The sequence below is a fragment of the Apteryx mantelli genome, chromosome 10, assembly GCF_036417845.1.
Source record: "Apteryx mantelli isolate bAptMan1 chromosome 10, bAptMan1.hap1, whole genome shotgun sequence".
NCBI classification, from domain to species: Eukaryota; Metazoa; Chordata; class Aves; order Apterygiformes; family Apterygidae; genus Apteryx; species Apteryx mantelli.
This window is the reverse complement of record NC_089987.1, coordinates 115393-136224: the sequence shown is the minus strand read 5'-3', so window position 1 is coordinate 136224 and position 20832 is coordinate 115393. Positions and strand designations below refer to the sequence as shown.

At 47.2% G+C, this 20832-nt stretch overlaps 1 protein-coding gene across 1 annotated transcript; it reads left to right on the top strand.

Moving 5' to 3' along the window:
- The first annotated feature begins 189 nt into the window (after positions 1-189).
- LOC106498812 (carbohydrate sulfotransferase 4-like) lies at positions 190-15276 on the top strand. The gene is made up of 3 exons (XM_067302256.1): positions 190-292; positions 3743-4436; positions 13376-15276. The coding sequence occupies exons 2-3, from the start codon at positions 4405-4407 to the stop codon at positions 14526-14528; spliced, it is 1185 nt and encodes a 394-aa protein (XP_067158357.1). The 5' UTR covers positions 190-292; positions 3743-4404; the 3' UTR covers positions 14529-15276.
- Positions 15277-20832: the final 5556 nt, after the last annotated feature.

Sequence of the window (20832 nt, the reverse complement as noted above, 5' to 3'; positions counted from 1 at the left end):
CGCCCCCCGGCCCCCCCAGGGCGCGGCTCCCCCCGGCCCCCCCCGGCGGCCCCTCCCTCGCAGCGCCCCCGCAGCCCCCTCAGGGCGTGGCCCCTCCCTCGCAGCGCCCCCGCGACCCCCCCCGGCGGCCCCGCCCCCTCAGAGCCCCTCCGTGCGGGGGGCGGGGCCGCGCCCTTCCCGCCGCGGCGTGTGCACGGCGGTTGCTCGTGGCGCGCGGAGCGGAGTTGCTGCCGGCTGCTGATCACTGAAGGGCTCTGCTTGACCTGAACGTAACGCTGCTGATTCAGTGCAGGTTTTTTTTGCTTGTGTTACTGCTGCGGTCCTGGGAGACCAGGAATGTTTTTATTTTTTTATGGTTTTATCTATATGTGGGTTGAAGGCATCTACAGTACTTTATGGGGCGTGTTCTGGCATTTAGTGCAAACAGGCTTTTCCTGGGTTTCTGGGTGGGATGTGAGACTGCACCTTAAAATGCATTCGTGGCCGTTTGAACCCTCAGAACAGGACACAGACAAAGGACGTACCTACGTGCTTCTTTCCACAGTTAATTTATGGGATTTTTTTATGGGCTTAACCCATAAAAGTAAGCTCTAAAGCATGGACTCTAAAATGCTTACCATAGCCTGCAGAAAACAAGCCTGTTTAGTCTAGGTTAAAACTTGGCAAATTTAAAAGAAAACCAACAAAAAAAGGCAGGTAAAGTTTTGTCAGCTGCCTCAGAACAACTTCTTGTATGTGCATGTACCTGTTGGGCCCTTCAGAAGGGGGAAGGAAGCAGGTCCTCTTCACCCCTTCAGCAGAGCAGACAGGAGGTCCTCTCAGCTAGGAAGAAAAAAAAGCCCTTTGCGACACTACCGTTAAAATTACAAGCCCAATAAAGCAATAAGGAAATGATGACCCAGAAACTATGCTTTCTATGGAAATAAGGGCAGTGTTTATGTAGTCATGGGAGAATAAAACCTGACAAAAGTGACAGCTGGTTTTGTCAATGAGCTGGTCGGATGTTTGGGAAGTATTCCCTGAAACACCAGTCGTAGCTCCCCGAATGCTGGGAGCCAGCACTGGTGCCTGCGTGGCCCTGGCCACCACAGCCGCAGGCCCCAGGGCAGGCCCCAGCGCCCCTTCAGCCGCCAGCCTGTGCCAGCGGTGCCGTCCATGGGAAAGGAAGGAGTTTTGGGGCTGTGGGCAGTGAAGAGGAAGCACATCCCAACCCAGAGCACACTGCCTGCGGCCGCAGCGCACCCCGCGCTGAGCCTGCCAGGCCGGACCGGGCCTGCCAGTGCTGCGGCCGTGGGCCTGGTGAGGGAGCGACCCAGGCACTCAGGTGAGGTGTCAGCGTTGCAGAGGAGCAGCGCCAGGCAGCGAAGCCCTGCAAAGCCCGCAGGTGCGCAAGGGCCGGCACGCAGCCTCGTCCACGTGGGCCTGTTGCAGTCAGGCCAGGTGAGCTGCCCTGCTCCGGCAGCGTTACCGGTGATGGCTGGAGGAAGGAAACACTCCACACGGCAAAGGGAGGCAGGGACAGGTTTCCTCAAGGAGGCCAAGTGGCCAGGGCTGTGGGTGGATGGTGGATGTCGGAGGCAGCAGCAGTGGGCTGAGGCAGTGCCTTCCTGAGGTGGCGGGGAGGGACTTTGCAACCGGGCTGCCGGGGAGCCAGGGAGCAGAAGGAAGGCTCGGCAAGGGTTGAGTCTTGCCACTGGCAGGACAGCTGTGCAAGACGCCTCAGCAGGGCTTCTGTCACCCTGTAACTGGAAGGCACTTAAAATCTGGCCAGCTGAGCTTCGCAGCTGGTCAGAACAAGGCCAGGGTTATATCTTCCATCGTGGCCTTCAGCCTGGGATCCCAGCACTGGGGAAGCCACCTGAGGGGACAGAAGCCCTGGATCTCTCACAGCGGGGCTGTCCGGCATGGCCTCTGGCATGTTGCTGGAACCCCAGACCTACACTGGTGCTTTGCTTTGCCATGCATTATCTTTCATTAGCTTATTTGACTTGATCAATGCCTCTTCTAGCCTTGGCAGTGCAAACAGGTGCTGTCGTTAAGTCTCAATGACTTATTTCCTGGATGCCTGGCAGAAGTGGTCAGTGCTGGCACAGGGCCTTCTGCACTCTGCTGCATTATGCGGACTACGCGTGCCTCAGCTCTGCCTATCGCTGTTGTCCCTCTCAGCTCTAGGCTAGCTCTTTGCTCCAAGCTTCAGTGCATGTCCTGATATCAGGTTTTAGATTGCCTATATATGTAAAGAAGGCAGAAAGCTGACCAGTGAAACAAAATCAATAGCTGAATACATTTTTCTTTTATTACTATTTTTCTCTTTTCTGTAATGTGTTGGTAAAGTGTTATGGGATCTCATTCTTACAGCCTTATTTACATGAACTTGTATAATCTTTCTTCTTTCTCTTCTGTGCTCCCATTTTTCCATTCCCCCACCACTTCAAATATTCAAGTGTTATAGTGCAGTGAAGCCAAGAAATAAGCATTGCCATTGAATTATTTTGTAAAACATGGGAACGTGGTCCAGGAAGGTCCTTCCTGGGTTACTGATCCCTATCTCCTGCTATTGAACAGACAGCCTTTGAGTGTGCAGGAACAATTCCATATAATTATTGCGGTAAACAGCACTAAATCTTTGCTCAGGCATTTCTAGAGCAGAGCTGTCTTATTTGCCCAGCCATGGTAGGATGCCTTTTTATGTCATTCCATAAGAAAATGAAAAATTAGATAGACAAAAATAAAATCAAGGGATAAAAGAGCACCAGTGAGTAGAAGGCTTGGTAGTAAGGAGAAAGTAGTAACGTTAATTCAAGTAGTGGAAGGTAGATGACATCGAAGACCTAACAGTCCAGGTAGGAAATGGAATAATGTCAGACAGACATGGCCAAGGTGTTTGTTTATTAAAGCAAGTAATCAGCAATAAAAAAGGAACTACAGCTCCTGGTGTTAGTTGTACAGTGGGTGAGAATTATAGATCACCGCGGATTGGCAATAATGAATAGAGCACAGGTACTGAGGACATGCATTGGTCAGGAAGGGTAGACACACAAGTAAAAGTCACAAGTGACAAGCATGACAAGTAAGTGTAAAACTGACAAGTAAGTAATGACAGGGGGATAAAGCACAATTGCTTGTCTCAGAATCTCTTCCTAGAGGAATTACAAGCAGGCGTAATGGAAGGGGTCTTATTGACCTCTGTATGATTGCATTCACAGATCTTGGTATTAGAATAAAAATTCAGTGAGGGACTGTGTGATTATGGAAGAGTTTTCAGCTTCTCAGGTAGAGACTGGAAAACAAACATTACTAACAATGATAAGAATCAATTGTTCCTGATATGATGGGGAGATTTGTTCACTGAATTTGTCGCTGAGTTAATAAGCGACACTACTTTAGACATTGTTTTGGCAAGCAGTCATCATCTTGTAGAAGAGTGTCATGGAAAATAACCTCCAATCATGTGACCCTACTGATTCAGTCTAAATTATGGAGAGAGAAACAAAAGTCATGTGAACTGAAGGGCACAAATACTAGCATGTGAATAAGGCTTAAGACTTTCCTGAACAGTACATTATCTTCATGTTCAACTCTGTAGTCTGGAAACAAAGCGAATAGTTGGTTGCACTCAGCTGTGCTGATTTCATGATACTTGATAATGGCTTATGATCCAGTTTGATGTCTTCCTTGTATCCAAATCGTTACATCCTTGGTAGCAACATGCATTGGTGCTTTTTTTTTTCTTCCTTTATAGCTGCAGAGCTAGGGCAGAATGAGGTTCATGTCAGCCCGTTTCTCCAGCCTGGCGAGGTGCTTTGAGGAGCCATCCAGCGTGTCAGGCTCCCCTCCCCCCAGCTTGGTATCATCTGCAAAATTGTTGAGAGTGCACTCTATCCCATTGACTGTGTCATTAATAAAGACATTAAACAGTATGTCCACAAAACTCTTCCCTTTAATTTGGAAAGTTCTAGTGTCTCCAGAGTGCTGTACAAATGCTGTTTCTGTAACACAGGTGTTAATTCCCACTTCTGCTGCTTGATTTTGTGAAAAAAATTATATTTTATCTTACTGCCACCTCATTTTGTGAGGGGACACTCAGGAAATGCACATTTTCATTTGTTCTGATATTCTAGGCTCCAGTATTTCATTTGTTTCTTCTCTCCTTTCCTACAGTGAAAGTGGAAAAGTTTTAGTTCTGAAGAAGTATGTTTTAGCCCATTGCTATGTATAAACTCAGATTTTGTTTCCATACATGTAAAGGTTTTCACATGGTAATCAATACCCAGTTTATCTATAACATGCATTTTGAACATTTGCACAGTTTCTAGCCATTGGCTTTGCTTATTTGTTAATCACGCTCTCTTCTTTGTTGTCGGTTTTACCAGTCTGCCTGCTCCATCATGTTTCATAGACCATATGTTGAACGACAACGGAAAAGTTCCTTGCTTGTAAGTGTAGCTTGGCTCTTTAATAAAAGAACTATTTACAGAGATATTGCAATTGCAAGCAGGGGTTTACTCATCTGATTGGGGGAGGAGGGGGGGGGAATTGTTTACAGGGCTTTAACGGTAAGCTGTAAATAAGTTCCTTGTTCCCTAAATTGTTTGGCCTTTTAGGCGACTGACATAACTACATAGGAGCAAAGTCTAAAGTTCAGGTTTAGCTCTGGGACTAAACTGTGCCAATTCAGAAAAGCCTTTTTATATTACACTGCTTCTAATGGAAAACAGAACTTTACAACTTATAATCAAACACAAGGGAAAGACAGTAGCAATGTTTAAGTCCAGGAGCAAACCAGCCTGTGCCAGAGAATTGATACATACCTGCCCATGGGAAGAGGTTTCACACAGGACATCATATCAGTCATTTGTCTCATGGTGTTTCCTTCCTCTGGAGCCTGTAGTGCTCCAGGGCTAGTGTTCGTTATGATTCCAGTAAGAAAGGCACTCATACTCCTTACTTACCCATACTACTTACTATTGCTTAAAATACTATTTATTTGAGCTAACCCCAGAAGGAAAAAGAAGATAGTATAGATAATCTTATGTCCTTTCAGTTGCTGGGAACCCCACGTTGTGCCGCATCAGGTGGGCATACATACAGCTGACATCTCCTAAAAATATTGTAATTTGCAGGTTATATCTTAAGCTTTTTGGCTACTAGAAAGATTCTTATCTACAAAGCAATTACTACAATTAATAATGCAAGAGTAGTGACAAGTAAAATAAATACTGAATGCAAGAATGGGTGTAGAATAGCAGTGGCATTGCAGCTAAGACCACCAAAGATGTCCCACCATTAGGTGCCACCTCTAGTCCCATGTCCTGTAAGACAGTGGTTGTGCAAATATCACCAAACAGTCCAGTCGCCTACGTGATGTAGTAGACAAGGAGGAGCACAGGGGCATCCAGCACTTTTTGTTCACTGACACATAGCATGAAGGGAGCAAAGGCAGTCATATGAGGCGCCACATAGCATTTCTGTGTGAGACAGAACAAACACACTATTTTAATGTACAGCTGGGGGGGGGGTCTTCTCTAGTACCATGAATGCAGCCACGACCCTGTGCCTCCCTGGCATCCTGCTCAGGAGGTGCAGCCAGCAGGATGTCCCCAGTGCACTGGGACAGCTCACAGCCTGATGGCAGGCTACGCTCCCCAAGGACCGAGCCACACTCCGCAGACAAATCATGGCACTCTGCAGCTATCCCTGAGGCAGCCCCGCGAATGGAAAAGGCTCACCTTCCCAGGGGAAGGCAAACTCCTCCTGCAAGCCTCTAGCGACCGGGAGCCTGCAGAAGGCAAGCGCTGAGTCAGTAAACAGTACACCCGGTGCTTGCCTTGGCCTCGGCCTCTAAGCACTCTAATAGGGCCCAAAAGTCAGGCCTCTTCGGCTGCATGCCAGGACCCCTGGGGCCTCGACAGGCCCAATGGGGCTGTTAGAGGGTGTGAGTCCACCTCATCAGCCCTGCTTCTAACAGCTGCTAATAGTCCGAGAGGCTTCAGCATGACCCCGGCAGCCGGCACTGCTCTGGCACTGTGGGCTTGGAGGGGGAGCACAGTGCAGTGTCTGCAAGTCTCCCCACAACGAGCTCCCAAAGCCGGGCTGATCGAACACTGAAGGAGTATTTCCCCCCGCCAAAGGAAAGATCTCTGCTGCTAACAAATTGCGACTTACGATCCGGTGAGGCACTCTCGTAATCCACACTGGCGCAGTCAGTGGTGGATAGCTTTCTAGTTGCAAGGTTAGAAAAGCTTCTTGAGAGAGTTCTTCCGCTCCCTGAATACATTAGTATTCTTTAGTTTATTCTTGGGATAATGGGATGGATTTCCATGAGTTAGGGTTACTCCACATCTTCCTGTGCCCCTCTTCCTCTGCAGGGCGGGGGGGGCAATTGAAGGAGACCTGTCATTAACAATTAGCAGACTAAGTTTATCCTGCAGCCAAGGGATATATGCAGCACAGCACAGGCCTGAGAGTCAAGCTGTATATGCAGCATAGCATAGCACAGGCCTATGCCTACTGCCATGGTTAGTGGATGACTAACTCCTCAACATATGCTAGTCTTGGGTTAGGACCCCTACAGAAGCCGCATGGGGCAAGTTCTGCTCTGGCTCAGGAGGAACCTGCTCCAACTGGAATTTAGCAGAGACATTGCCCTTCTGCTCCTATGCATCCTGGTGCTTGCCTGACTGCTGCATTCCCTGTCTTCTTTGGGGTATAAGGGATGGAAAGTCTGATTGCATGGACAGTTCACAGGGCTCACTAGCCTCTGAGTCCCCAGAAAACGCCTTTAATTGTGGAAGGAGGGTAGAAATCAGAAATGCACTGTCAGCTGTTGTGTGATATGGAAGCAAGGTGTGCAAGGCCAGGCAGCACAGGAGAACCTGGTGGTGTGTAGGAACAGACCTTCTGCCTAAAAAAGGCAAAAGAAGTTAATAAACCCTGTGTCCACTGGTACGTCAGCAGTAGCAAGCGACCTGGGGCTCTGTGTCACCTGTATGTAGCTCACTGGAGTGTGATGTCTTCTCCCCAGAAGGGTGGAAGTCATCTGGACTGTGCTGAAGCAGGGTTTCAGGAAATGGGCAGGAGGCTGTAAGTGTTGCCAAAGACATTGCATGTTTACTGTGGCTACATACAAGGAGAGGGACAGCATGCAGCTTCCAGCTTGGCTGTGATCTCAAGGCATTTCTGAAACCAAGTGTCAAGCTGCAGGTAGGCAGCTGCAGGGCAGTGCTCTGGGGCAGTGCTTTGATGGTCAGGCCAGTGGGCTCCCTGGGTGGGAATGGAGTCAGAGAACTGTTGGTACCCCGCGTTCTCTCTTTTCCCTGTGCCCTCTCCCTCCCTGCAGTAGCTGGCAGAGACTGTCAGTGCCTGAGGACAGAGAAGTGACTGACAGTGAACTTTTGAGCTTGGGCTAACTGCCATCTGCTTCCTTCATCTGTCACTTAAATCTTATGAGTCAGACATACAGGGAGAACCATGTCCATTGTTCAAGAGCCAGAGGATCCCTCCTCCACTTTCCGCAGGTCTCAGGGAAGGGAGTGTGTCAGAGCAGGGTGCCCTCCCCAGCCTTGTCTCCAAAGGAGAGAGTGTTCTTCCCCTCTATACATTGCTCATGCTGCAGAGGCTGCTGTCTGGAAAGCTTGACCAAGCAGTTAGTACTTGGGATATGTGCATCTGAAAAAATCCTGCTCACCCCCATGAATAGAGGACTGCACAGCAGCGTTCAGTGCTGTCGAGAAGCCTGAATACTGGGGTCAAGGGATGAGGATATCCTGGACAAACTAAATGCAGGCAGAACAGGGAAGAATAAGGCTCCAGGAAGAGCCACGCAGACGTGTCAGTACCATTGCAAACCAGGAGTGCCTGTAACACTTACTAACATATGGGTAGATCCTTACTAGAGGTGTCAGGGTGTCAGCGGATGACATAGGCATACATAACTGAAATCCACATTGCACAGACCATTGTATGGTTTTCTGTGCAGGGCCCTACCTGGGCCACTGCCAGATTCTCACCTTGTTTCTCAACCCGGGGTTACCAGGGCTTGACCATCTCTGTTTGTAGCGCAGCAAGTGAAAGGGAATGTGACCTGCCCCATTCAGGCTCTCCCTCCTGCTGGGACGACCAGCCTTGCCCAGATTCTTTGCTTCTGCTGTCTCCTATGCTCAACTAGTCCTCAGGGCAGCACAGTGGGATCCCTGGGGAGAGAGGACACCATCAAGAGAAGGTCAACACCTCACCAGCAGGTGTGACAGGGAAGATGAGACCTGGAACAGGAATGATCCAAAGCAGTTGTTTCTGCATGGTCGCAGAATGCCACACATTTCTCTGGTGCCCAGCTTCTACCCTGCTTGGCTACTTTACTGGGCACAGTCTCACTGCAGGTCCAACACACTTGTGAACCATTAACAGACCAAGTCCGGCTGCCCCTTTCACAGCCACCTCTGGGAATCTGCTACACCAGAGTACTGGGACAGTACAGCCAGTCCTGAGTTGGTCCACAAGCTTGACACAATTTTCTTCCCCAGCTGCACCAAATATTTAGCTCAACCACAGCACATGCAGAAAGGAGTCAGATAGGACTGTATGTGAATCTGCATCTGCTGACAACAAGGCCAGCAGCCAGCCCTGATAGGGAAAAAGATAGGCAAATATTCCCTACCTTGCATTCCCAGTGGACAACCCTGTCCGTCCTGCAACAAGGTTTCCGGTCTGTCCCTGCCTCTGACAGACATCCCTATCCCTCCTTTTAAGAGCAATCTCTTTTTGGGCCTGCGATGGGACTCGACGTAATGGCTTCTCTCAGTCTCCCCTGTGAATTCCCTGGCCCTTCTCATTTACTAGCTGCGTTTGGTCATTCCTGCCCTTGTGAGAAACTGCCAATACACCCTTTTGCTGCCAGTGCAGTAGGGTGGAGTTTTCTAGTTTAAGGCAGGTCGGAGTAGGCGGGCCCTGGGAAGTGGTAAGTCTTAGAGCTAGGACATACTTACACAAATCCAGGGAACAGGAGGGAGCGGGCGCAGGTACAGGTAAGAGCTAAATACATGTGTATGTGAGAACCTGGCATGAAGGCTGTCTGCCCATATGTGACTGTACAGGTGTTTGTATGACTGCCTAGAGGTGTGCGTGCCATGAAAGCGTAAGCGTAGGAGGGCAGCAGAGATGACCCTTGCTTGAGCCAGGTCTGGTGGTATTTCAAGAGGGCATGTTAATGTGACTTTTTTCAACCATTTCTTGGTATCTGATGTGGATGCTCTGGTGCCTAGAACTATGTTTGCTGCTCATGCTCAGCAGCCTGAATAAGGAGATAATGTTTGTAAAGCACTTTAGACATATTGATGTTAATAAAGTGCTACCTGATTTCCTGTGAGGGCAGAAGCTGTTGGTCTGGCTCAGAGGAGAGTTCTTGCTTCTCCAGACCTTTCTGATGTCTTCTCAGTGCATCTTCTCAGCTTTTCCCACTGGTGGCAGTCATACCATGCTCTTCTGAATGGGCAGATGCCACTGCTAATTCTGCAGCAGCTGCTCAGGTCAAATTGAAGCCGGATATGATAAAACTGTGAACGATCATTAGAGCTCTCAAAGACAAAAGTCTAGGGCTTTGGTGGCACTAGATGCTCTTTGCTACACCAGTACCACTACATCAGTGAGGGATCTGTGCATGTCTGGAGAGCTCCCCCAGACCTGTGTGGTAGAACATTGAGCCACAATCTACATAGCGTGAGGTATTTTGGACTGTATTGTCACCCCCGCCCCGTGCCCCAGACATGCACAGGTTCAACCACCCTGTACTCTGGACAAATGCCACCCGTGCTCAGTGTATATCTGGTGAGTATGTCTCCCTGGGGCTGCTTGCTGCTTTCTGTACTGCTCTTTCTTTGCCAGGATCAAGCTTTCCCAATGCCCTTGGGTGTTTCCAGAAAAGTTTGAAATTCTGTTCATTTTTTTGGAGACTCTCTAGCTGCTCAGGGCAGGCAGTTCCCAGTTCTTTGCCCTCTCCTACCTGTGCTGTGGGAGACCCTGACATGGCGACACTGGGTTTTTGTTTTTTCAGTGGTTCCTGTTCTTCATCCTCAGCACTTGTGATTCTTCTTGTTCTTTCTTCTTTCCACCAGCTGACAGTAACAATGTGCCTTTTTTGTTCTGCAGTTGACATTGTCTCAGTCATTCTGGACTGATCTCTACTCTGCAGCTCTGTGAGGGCTTCATATTTCACTTTTGCAATGTGAAGCACGTTGAATCACTCTACTTGTGATTCTGGATGTTTGCTATAGGGGAAAAAAGGGTAGTTAAAGGCTTAGTTTAGAAACATCGCAACTGCCATGATCGAGAGATCTAGTGGTGAAGAATAAGGTCATGTAAATAGTATTTCTTTCGTATTAGGAAATGTCTGATAGAACCTCTACCTCTCTTTGCTGCTCCTGTATTACATTTCCTCAGGTACACAGAGCTCATTTCAATCCTTCTCCCACTTCCTTTGGGACAGACTGGACAGGGCAAGAATTGTCACTGCTTCTTGTGTAAGAGTGAGGAAATTCCCTTTGAAGGTGCGATCTAACATGAAGGCCGTTTCTCAGGCACACACCAAAAGCAGTCACGGGGATGGTCTGCATGCTCTGTGAAATATCTAAGGCATCCAGCTGTCTCACCCAGGTTTTATTCAAGATAGCTAATGTATATTAGGTATCTCTGGGTGGTTCTTCCTGACCTGCAAGCTGAGGGAGAGGATGATCTTTCTGTACTCCTAGCCTTGCTTTCTGGGACAGTGTAAGGCCATAGCTGTTGATAAAAGCACATCCTTGCTTCACAGCAAAACTGAATCCATTCTCTTATACTCACACTATTCACACCAAGGTTTGCAGAGAAATGTTTATTTTTATGCCTTTAAACCTGCTTGGGCATCTTAATGCTAGTGTTCGTGTTTGCTCAAACAGAGTTTTCTCAATTACAAACTTCTGCATATAGTCCAGAAACTCTGTTGGAAGCTGGAGTAAAGACATTAACAGCACCAAATGGAACTGATACCATCGAAGGTCATTTGGCAGCCGGGACTTTTGATACATGCTGCTGTATTTACTTGAGAGGAAGAGGCTAACGTGTGATCTATTTCTACAATGTTCTTTGTCTGCAGCTGTTCCTAGGCTTGGTCCAAATGTCTGTCTGAAGCAGCTTCTTGTCAGAACTGAACACTACAGGGCATTTGTATGATCAAAAATTCATTTGGCTTCTTGTCCAGGAGACCAGAAGCATGTAATCCCTCACTAAATGCACAGCCCCATCCTTGCAAGACATTACTAAAATAAAATGTATGTTGTGGTAGCACTTATTGGCCATAACTAGGCTTACCTATTGTGCTAGATTTTGCTCTGGCTCTGAGAAATTATAATTGCTGCCCTATAAGCCCTAAGCTCAAACAGAAGGCACAGCAGGTATATGAGACAAACAAGCAAACTCATGCATATGTGCTGGAGCGAGAGAAGAACAAATGTTAGCAAGATGAGTGCTGTTCCTAGGTGGTAAGCAGCAGTGACTGTATCTGGAAATACGAACATGAATGCTGCAGTAACCTAGATCATGGGAGAAGACAGCAATTTACCTCCCACTGCGATGCAAACCACCTTGAAGGCTTTATGAATTGAGGGAATTGAGGCAGGGTGTGAGGAGGGGCTTGGGGAAATTTTGACTGAGAACATTTTCACATTATAATAGATCCAGGAGACAATGTGGTAGCACATGGTGGGGAAGCAGTATCTGCCTTGCAGCCAGCTGGGGCATGCTTTATATTTGCTCCTCACCTTTGCTGCTTTGTGGCAGTAGGTTGGTCTGGATGGGCATGGTTGCCTGAGCTTAGTGCAAGCATAGACTGCACACAGCTATAGACCTGGTCTCCGTCCCTTCCTGTGTTAGCAGCGGGGCCCTCTCCAGCACAGGATGGACATGGGCCTCCTGTACGGAGGTAGGTGATGGTGTTGGCAGGGTCAGCAGTGCTACCATGTCTGGGAGGACTTCCAGCTCACCCTGCAGCCCTGAAGGCCTTGGTGTCCCTATCCTCCTGGGTTGTGGAGGCACCTGGGAAGACTGACTGACTGATGACCATAAGGTTTTATTTAGTTCATGCAGGGAAATGCAAAGCAGTTGCACTGGCCAGAGAGGTCTGTCCCCGCTGCAGCACAGCTTAAGTGCCAGCCTGGCACATGGTGACAGGGAAACACACTGCACTGTGTGAGTTCATGGCTGTTTCAGGAGCATGGAAGGTTCCCAGGAGTGAGGAGTGCTACATGCACTCACCTATATTCAAGGGTTGGTCAGGCCTGTCTGGGTGGATTGCACAAGGGAGGAACAGCAGGCAGAGCATACTTTCATGCATGTTTTGAAATTAAGTCCTTTCTGTCTCAAATAGATCCCATCCCTGTCAGTGTACTTCCTGCAGGCTCCTGTGCCTGCTTTACTCGTGTGTGAATTGTCCCCAGGCAACACAATGGCTCTGGGCACTTTCCAGCAATGAAGTCATCCCAAGCACCCAGAGTAGGGGGTTAGTGCCAGAAACTTTGGGCAGATTGTTGAATTGGCCTGGCATATTGCATTGTACCTCTTCTCATGAAAGACCTGCAGGATGAGTGGAGGTGGAGGGAATGGTGGCAGGAGTTAGTCTTTAAGAAGGAGTTAGGCTAAGAAAGGGGCTAGGTGTAGGTGAGCCTGCCTGTGCAGAGATGGATATGATAAAGCCTCATGGACCTTTTTAGCAAAATTGTCTATGATGCTATGATTGTGGAGCAGGTATTGATATACTTGGGTTTATTGCAGTGCAGAATGACTTTCTCTGATATGCGCAGTTTTGCCTGTGATGACAATAAATGTCTCCTGAAAGTCTATTAATTACTACATATAGCATATTTAATAAGTAAGCAAAAGAAATGGAAGCTTACGTTGTATTTGTTCACAGCAAAAAGTAACAACTTGTAACTGTTGCATTGTCAAAAAAACCTTTTTGTTCCATCTTTCCTCCATAGAAATTGCCAGTAGCATGTCTGCAGGGATGGTATACACTAAGTACACTTTTGTGTGTACTGACTCATTTCAATATGCAGCAGTAAGTATCTCAAATGTTGATAAAGGTGAAGACAAGTTTTTTGTGATCTTCTAAGAATACATTAGAATGGCTTACTAATAAACAGTGTTTTCATTACAGAAAAGTTGCAGCCCTAAAATATTTGTGTCCTTTCCAAAGACACCTCTTTCCTTGGCTGTCACAGTGTCACTGCTGGTATGGCAGTCTTCCAAAGCCCTGGGCCTGCAGAGGGATCAGCAGGTTCCCCGGTTCACCACATCCTGCCTTTTTTATGACCCTGTGAAGCTGAACTTCCTCTGTCTGTCTCTGCAGGTCCATTGCCACCGTGATGAAATCTAAAGGAGTGCAAGTGCTTGTGATTCTTGTAGTTCTCTCCTTCGGTCTGGTCCACTTCCACTTCCTACCCTGCAGCAACAATGCCCCCACGGAAGAAAAACCATCTCCAGTCCACATCCTCATTCTGTCCTCCTGGCGGTCAGGATCTTCCTTCACTGGACAGATCTTCAGCCAGCACCCCAGAGTCTTCTACCTGATGGAGCCTGCATGGCATGTGTGGGTTACGATGTACCAGAACAGTGCCAAAGTCTTGCACATGGCAGTGCGGGACTTAGTCAGGTCTGTCTTTCTGTGTGACATGTCTGTGTTTGATGCCTACATGTCTAGCCAGAAGAAAAAGTCTGATTTATTTCAGTGGGAGACAAGTCGGGCCTTGTGCTCCCCCCCTGCCTGTAACTCATTCAGCCGCAGTGACATAATAACTGCAGGCGACTGCAGGACAATCTGTGGCAAGTACCCTTTCAGCAAGGTGGAGGAAGCCTGTAAAACCTACAGCCACATTGCCGTCAAGGAGGTCCGGTTCTTCGACCTGAAAGTTCTCTACCCGCTTCTCACTGATCCCTCTCTGAACCTCAAAATCATTCACTTAGTGCGTGATCCTCGTGCTGTGTTCAGGTCCCGGGAGAATACAGTGGCTGACCTTACACGTGACAGTAACATTGTTGTGGGGGCCCAGAAGTCAAAGGGAGAAATGGGACCCTACAACACAATGCAGGAAATCTGTAAAAGCCATGTTGAGATTTACAAAGCGGGCAGCCAGGCCATTCCCAGCTTCCTCAAAGACCGCTACCTGCTGGTTCGCTACGAAGACATTGTCAGAGACCCACTAGCAAAGGCTGCTCAGATGTACAGGTTTGCAGAACTCCATTTCACACCAGAACTTCAGAAGTGGGTTCACAACATCACCCATGGGAAGGGGCAAGGAACAAAGGCATTCGACATTGGGTCCAGAGATGCAGTGAGTGTATCCCAGGCCTGGAGGAAGACCCTTCCCTTCCAGAAAATAGAAAAAGTGCAAAATGTGTGCAAGGATGCAATGGACTTACTGGGCTACCGGCTAGTTCAGTCTGAAGAAGAACAGAAAAATATGTCGCTGAATCTTTTGTTTGCCCAGAACTCCTCTGAGTGATAAATTCTGAAGGCAGAAAAGCTGCGCTCTGCACCTGCTCTCTGGAGGCTGCAGTATGCAGAACTATTTGCTAGAGCAAAAGAGGACAGAGGTGCATGCATATGTGTGTGTAAGTGAGTGTGCATGTGTGGGCTGTGAAAGACCCAGTAACACAGGAACAGAGTGCTGTGAGGCCCTGACTACACTTATGACAGCTTTCCCAGCAGAGCAGCATCATTCTCCAAGGCCAGGCAAGTGCATTATCTTGGAACGGCTCCCAGAGGCTCAGCCACAAGTCAGACTGGAATAATACAAGTCCATTTTCCAAATAAAGCCCAGGGTTTATGCGAGAGAGGAAGTATGTGCAGATGGGAGCAAATAAAATGCCCAAGGAGTAGGACCAGACAGCAGAGCCCAAATCCTTCATGGGCCACAGCTAAATACCGGTGAAACCACACAGAGCAACTGCACTGCAAAAGAAGAGGAGATATAAGTGGAATCTGAACAAAGAGCACATTTCCTGGTCATGCTGCTACCACCATTTTGTAATGCCAGAAGAGACACAAGGATGACCAGATATTGGTTTCTGGAAAGATCCGTTTTTTTGAATGGCTGAGTTTGCTAGCCCAGTTTTTCTTTTTCTCTGTTCCTGTGCACGAGCATCCAGCATTGGTAGCAATGTTGGGAAAAATGCCTGTTACTTACTGTATAATGGGAAAACAGAATAAACCTGCTATAGCTGAAAATAAAAACATTGTTAGTCTGGGTATGGAGATCCCTTTCTGGGACTATGTGAATTCATTTATTTTTCTGCTGAAACAATTGTGCCTTCTAGCTTTCAAAACTAGTGATGGTTCCCCCCCGCAGGAGATCTCACAGTCCACATCTGAGACTGAGAAAAATTTATGCTAAGCCTGAGAATTTAAAGACAGGGTAAGGACACAGATTCCATTGGTACAAATACTGGAACTGGAAAGATATATTCATGGCAGTGAGTTGAAGAAGCTCAAAGAAGAACAGAATAGAAGTTATTCTACTGAATTTATTTAATTTATTTAATAGATTATGCCATTCTCCATCATGCACAATGGGAATATGTGGTTTGAAAATGAACAAAGGAATTATTTTTAATCTCTTCTTTCTGGTGCTCCATAAGATGAGGAAAAAAGCTTGTTATCAGACTTGGGAAATGAAAGGCCCACAAACATCTCCTTCCACACATACTCTTCCATGTGTAAATTGCAGATCCTCTTTAAGAAGCATCAGTTTAACGATGCATTCAGAATTACTTGCTCTAAACACGTTCTGGGAGGCTGATTTGTGTGGCCTGTTTTTTTGGTTTTTGTTTTTTTTTAAACAGATGTTTTCAATGAAAGGTAGCAATAATGCCCCATCAATCTTTATTTCATGAAGTTTTACCAGGGCAATACTGTGAATTGAAATGGAACTCGTGAAGATTTTCATAGGCAAGTCTGTTCTGAAGTTTGTAGGAGTACCACTACCACCACTGTTCCTCCTCAGCTCAGCCAGTACAAGGGATCCTGTGAGCTGGCTTAATCTGCTTTAGTGCAAAATTACCTGGTTTAGCTTCAGCTGCTGCTGCTGAAGATGGGCTGAGCTGACATTGCAACCTAGTGGATTCAGGGAGCTCACAGAAATCCTTTTGCTATTTCTGTTGTGGCAGCTTCAGTGATTCGTTGATGATCGGGGATGAGCGTAGGTGGGATGTGGTGGAAAGCAGGCTGACACAGAAGATCAGGAGTGGAGAGCGAACCTGAGGCAGGAGGATAGGAAGGAGAGTGCTGTTTGGAGAGCAAGCTCAAGAGCACAGCTGGGTGAAGGGCAAAGGCTGTGGAAAGTGTGAGGAGGTCAGGGCAGGAAGGTGCAGGGAGAGGGAAGCAGAACACACCATGGCATGGGGTGGAGGCCCTGCTGCAGACAAGCTGGCTGGCTCAGAGGAGCAGAAATGGGGTTTTGAAAAGTGGAGTTTTAGGGGAGAGAGCGCGCTTGCTGCCTCTGGCAAAGCCTTTTTCCAGTGATGCTGGGCACGTGCAGACCCCAGAGGTGCTGGGCAGGTCCACAGTCCTTTGATGCATGGTAGAGAAGCAGCAGTTTACGTGCATCCCTCATGTCAGCACAGGAATCCTAAAGCTGAATTCGGCAAGGCCCTGTGCATCCAGCCTCTCCTTTGCAACTAGCCCCAGAGTCCATTTGCTGGTTGTCTTCAAGAGCCGGGAGGCGAGCAGCCCTGGCCCTGGCCCTGGCCCAAGTGGCATCGCAGGGCAGCTGCCAGGCACAAGGGCGCACGCCAGGCGGTGCTGGGGACAAGCAGCAGGTACGTCTCTGCTCAGTCCAAAATTCTCCTAGCATGGCACTTGCTTGTAAAGTACACTTTATTTTAATTTATTTTGCTTGGCATTTTATTGGGTTTGGGTTGGTTTCTGTATTATTCTGTAGTTTTCTAAAACAATTTGTTGTGTCAGCAGGTCTGACTGCACCTCAGTTATGTTGATTTTTTTTTTCTGTAAGTTTTCACTGTGTTTGATTTTTTACAACTAACCATCCAATTGCAATGAAGGTGGGAGGAGAGCCCCCAGCTTGGTTAAATGATTTTATGAAAGCATGAAGTAGAAGGATTTGTGTCTAAAATGTCACTGATACAACATCCCAAACTGACCCCTCCACCAGTTCCTTAAACCACCTTGCATGCAACAGGTCATTTAAATTAATTCAGTTTGTAAGGCAAATTTACTCACTGTAATTGATACCATTAATCAGAAGTAAATGACCACAGGCACATTATGAGCCTCTTTAGCCTGAGAGTTCAGAGAACAACAGCAATAGATTATTCTACTTCCTGCCATCATGCGCAGACTGTGGCACACTGTCAGCTGCTTCCTTTTCCCCCATGTTTTCAGGTGCTCTGCCCCAGCCCTGGGAGGCTGGGCATTGCACACAGGACTCAGTGCCAGGGGTGAGAAACCCAGCATTGCTCGCACCGCGCTGCAGCTCGGCCCTGTCTGTGCTCTGCAGCTGATATTGCCCCAGTGCTGGAATATCTCCACTTGACCTTGCAGAGACAGCAGGGCAGCTGTCCTGAGGCAGGAGTGCAAGCATCATCAGGGGTGAGGCTCAATGCTGAGGATGTGCATCCTTGGGAGCAGGTGGCCAAGGCAGGGTTGGGCACTGGAGGTGAGCTGAGGAGGCTCTAGGCAGGAGGAGGGTGTCTGGATCCGCGGGAAGCTGTGCCCCCTCTCCTCCCCTGCAGGCTCCCACCACACAGCGCAGTTGCGGGATGCCGAGATGGTCGATGGATATCATGGGCTCACAACTCTGGCTCCTAGTGCTCCCCTTCCCTGTCTGCCCCCAGCTGTCCACCCTGGCTGCAGCCCTTTGCCCCAAGCCCCTGGTCGCTGTAGCCATCCACTGCCCTCTTCATGCCAATGTAGCTCCAGCAAGGAGCACTCATATTAAACCTGCTGGCTAGAAAGACATTTGCTACCCACTGTAGAAAAGTGGCAATGATGTCTACCTGAAGGACCAGACCTCATTTTTATGTAATTAAAAAATTTGCAATATCTTGTTTAAAAGAAAAATATAGACTGCTGATTTTTAGAAGTGGGGGACATAGTGACTGTGTTTGTGTTTGAAGATGCATAGGCAAGAAACTATGCCCAGCCTCTACGTACTGTGTGTGTTGAAAGGATGGGGGAGGAGGATTCACCCTAACTGATTAGCAACCTCCAACAGCAGGAAGAAAGCCTTTCTGACAAATTCACAGCAGGTGGGTTGGTTGTTTTTTGTTGCGGAGACTTAATGACGGTTTTGTTGTGTGCTGATCCTGCTGAGTATTGTAGTTAAGTAACCTTGCAGACAGATACTGAGCAATTACGTTGGTTAGCAAGAGAAAGTAGCTACCAGCTAATGACTGGACTTGTGGAATGAACTAATCGGCCATCCCTAATTAACAGCGAGCCCTGAGACACCCCCCCCCCCAGAGTGGCAGCGTTGGGGAGAAATGAGAGGGCTTCCCAGCCCAGCAGCAGTTCTCTGATAGCCTCTGCTGGGTCAGGCAGCAGCGTCCGATGTCCTGCTCATCCCTTCGGGGTAAGAGACCATCCTGCAGCAGCTGGGACGAGAGCTGCGCATGTTGTACGACAGCAGGTTGCGGTGCGGGAGGTTAGCTGCCCTACAGTGCAAGGCAGCTGTTGGAATGTAATTGGTCAGCAGTGGGAGAGATGATATGGGCAGGAGGGAGGAGGGTTTATTTTAATTTCTGTTATAATTCAATATAATTATTGTTAATGATGTAGATTTCACAGGCCAGCATTTTCTTGTAGCCTTTCTTTTATCCATGAAGTTCTGTGTACACTCAGGCCTTGTAAGGAGTGGGAGAGTGAAGTATCTGGTTGGGAAAGTTTTCCAGGTTTCTGGGTGAAGGAAGCACCCCTTCAGAAGCAGCCCTTTGAAAGTGAATCCAAACTTGTTTTGCCACTAAGCAGTGCCTAGTACATTGAATTATTCAAGTACACTACTAAGCCTGTGCCCCACAGAAACTAGATTTCTCCTACAGCTGCAGATGATTTCTTCAGCCACAAGGTCAGTAGCTATCCAAATTTCACCTTCAGCCATGCTTTTCTCTTGGATGAAGCAATTAGCCCTGACTACCAAGACTAAGAACATCTGAAAGCAGCTGTGGATAATTACAAGATGTCTGTGCCTCAGGGACTTAGTTTCTTGCATTCTTTCTAGAGACCACTAAGACAGGATTCCTCTAATTTTAAGTATAAATCTTATTGTTTAAAACTTATTTTTCTAGTAGTTGGAAAGACTTTAGGTGCTTTTTTTCTTATGTTTCTAAAGTCTGTTTTTTTCCAGTCCATCATCTGTAGAATTGGAATATGACTGACTTGCTTCTTAAGAGGCAGATCTCAATGTAGTCTTACCCTTGTATTCTTTAAATAAAGCAGGTTTGAAGCTAGATTCATAACACCAGATGCTCCTAATCCCTACAAAGGGTGGGATGTTGTATATTCCAGGAATCACAGCCTTTCTACTAGGGCTCCTGTTATTAAACTTCAAAATCTGTGCTGAGCGGGCAGCACAGGCACCGTGGTAGTAAAGCCACTAAAAGCAAAGAATCTAAGTCTTCCCTTACACAATATTTGTGCAAACTTGGAGCAGGCAGGCTGACATAGAGAAGTATGACTCGTACTGCACCAGGGAAGAGCAGAGCTGCTGCACCTCTTGGAAAGTCCCTTTAAATCAGAGCTGTGCTCAACATACTCAATCAAAAACATAGAGTCTCAGAGGCTGGTTCTAACTGAAGTCCTACTGAAGGGCTTCCTGCTTTGAGTGACAACAGGCATGTTTCTGAGCAAACATAGCGCCTCTTCAGTACAGTACTAATTATATTTCTATTTTACCAATCTCAGTTTGAGTGGCATAAGTTTTATTATGAATACTTGTTTCTGGTGGGCTCAGTCAATTCCTTGTCTTAGCTGGACAAAAATTTTCAGTGTTTCCGGTCACTCTATAAACAAATGACATGTGGGGTGTGTGTGTGTGTGGGGGGGGGGGGTAGTGTACTGTTTTGAAAATTACATAAGTTCAGTCAGAGAAAAAACAGAATCATTGATTTCAGCATACCTTCCCTGTGTGCTGTTAGCAATGTTTCCTCATTACAACAATTAGTAAGATGTTGTTTTGGAAACACTAAAACTACACACAGTGTGGCCAGATGAAAACTTGAAGTTGTCATAGTGTTAATGCAAGCAAAGATAATTTAAAATAATTTGGGAGGAAGGAAAAAAGAACAAAAAACAAACTTTCAGGACAGTGAGCATGACTGATGATAAAACTATGGCTATATCCTGTGGCATATACATAATAGGCTTCTGTTATCTTTATTTTTAGAAACACATCAAGTTTATGTTGTGCAAGTTCAGAAGAACAAGCTCTGCTTTTATACTAAAAAAGTATAAGATGGAGAAGTCGCTAATTGAAGGGCAATTAAAAAATTAACTTTTTGGTAATCCTGTCTGTTGCTTTTCAACTTGTTAACATTTGAACAGTATACACAATCAGTTCTTCACTGGTAGGAAATACTCTAGCTATGAATGCTCAGAATTCACTGATATTGTTGAATGCTGGCTAACTCAAAAAGAAAGCTATTGGAAATACCAAACCTCAGACACGGCTTGCAGACCCAGCAATTTCTGCCTCTGGAATTGTCTTTAACTCTGCTCTGAGGTGCACATTTCCACTCTGCTCATCCTCCCAGGTTTAAAAAATATTGCTGTTTTGGACAGGGATACAAGGAAAA

Excerpts from the sequence above, each read along its gene's own strand:
- LOC106498812 (XM_067302256.1), top strand. The coding sequence starts at position 4,405 with ATGTTGAACGACAACGGAAAAGTTCCTTGCTT. Across the intron at positions 4,437-13,375 it reads AACGGAAAAGTTCCTTGCTT|GTCCATTGCCACCGTGATGA; the intron begins GTAAGTGTAGCT and ends CTGTCTCTGCAG.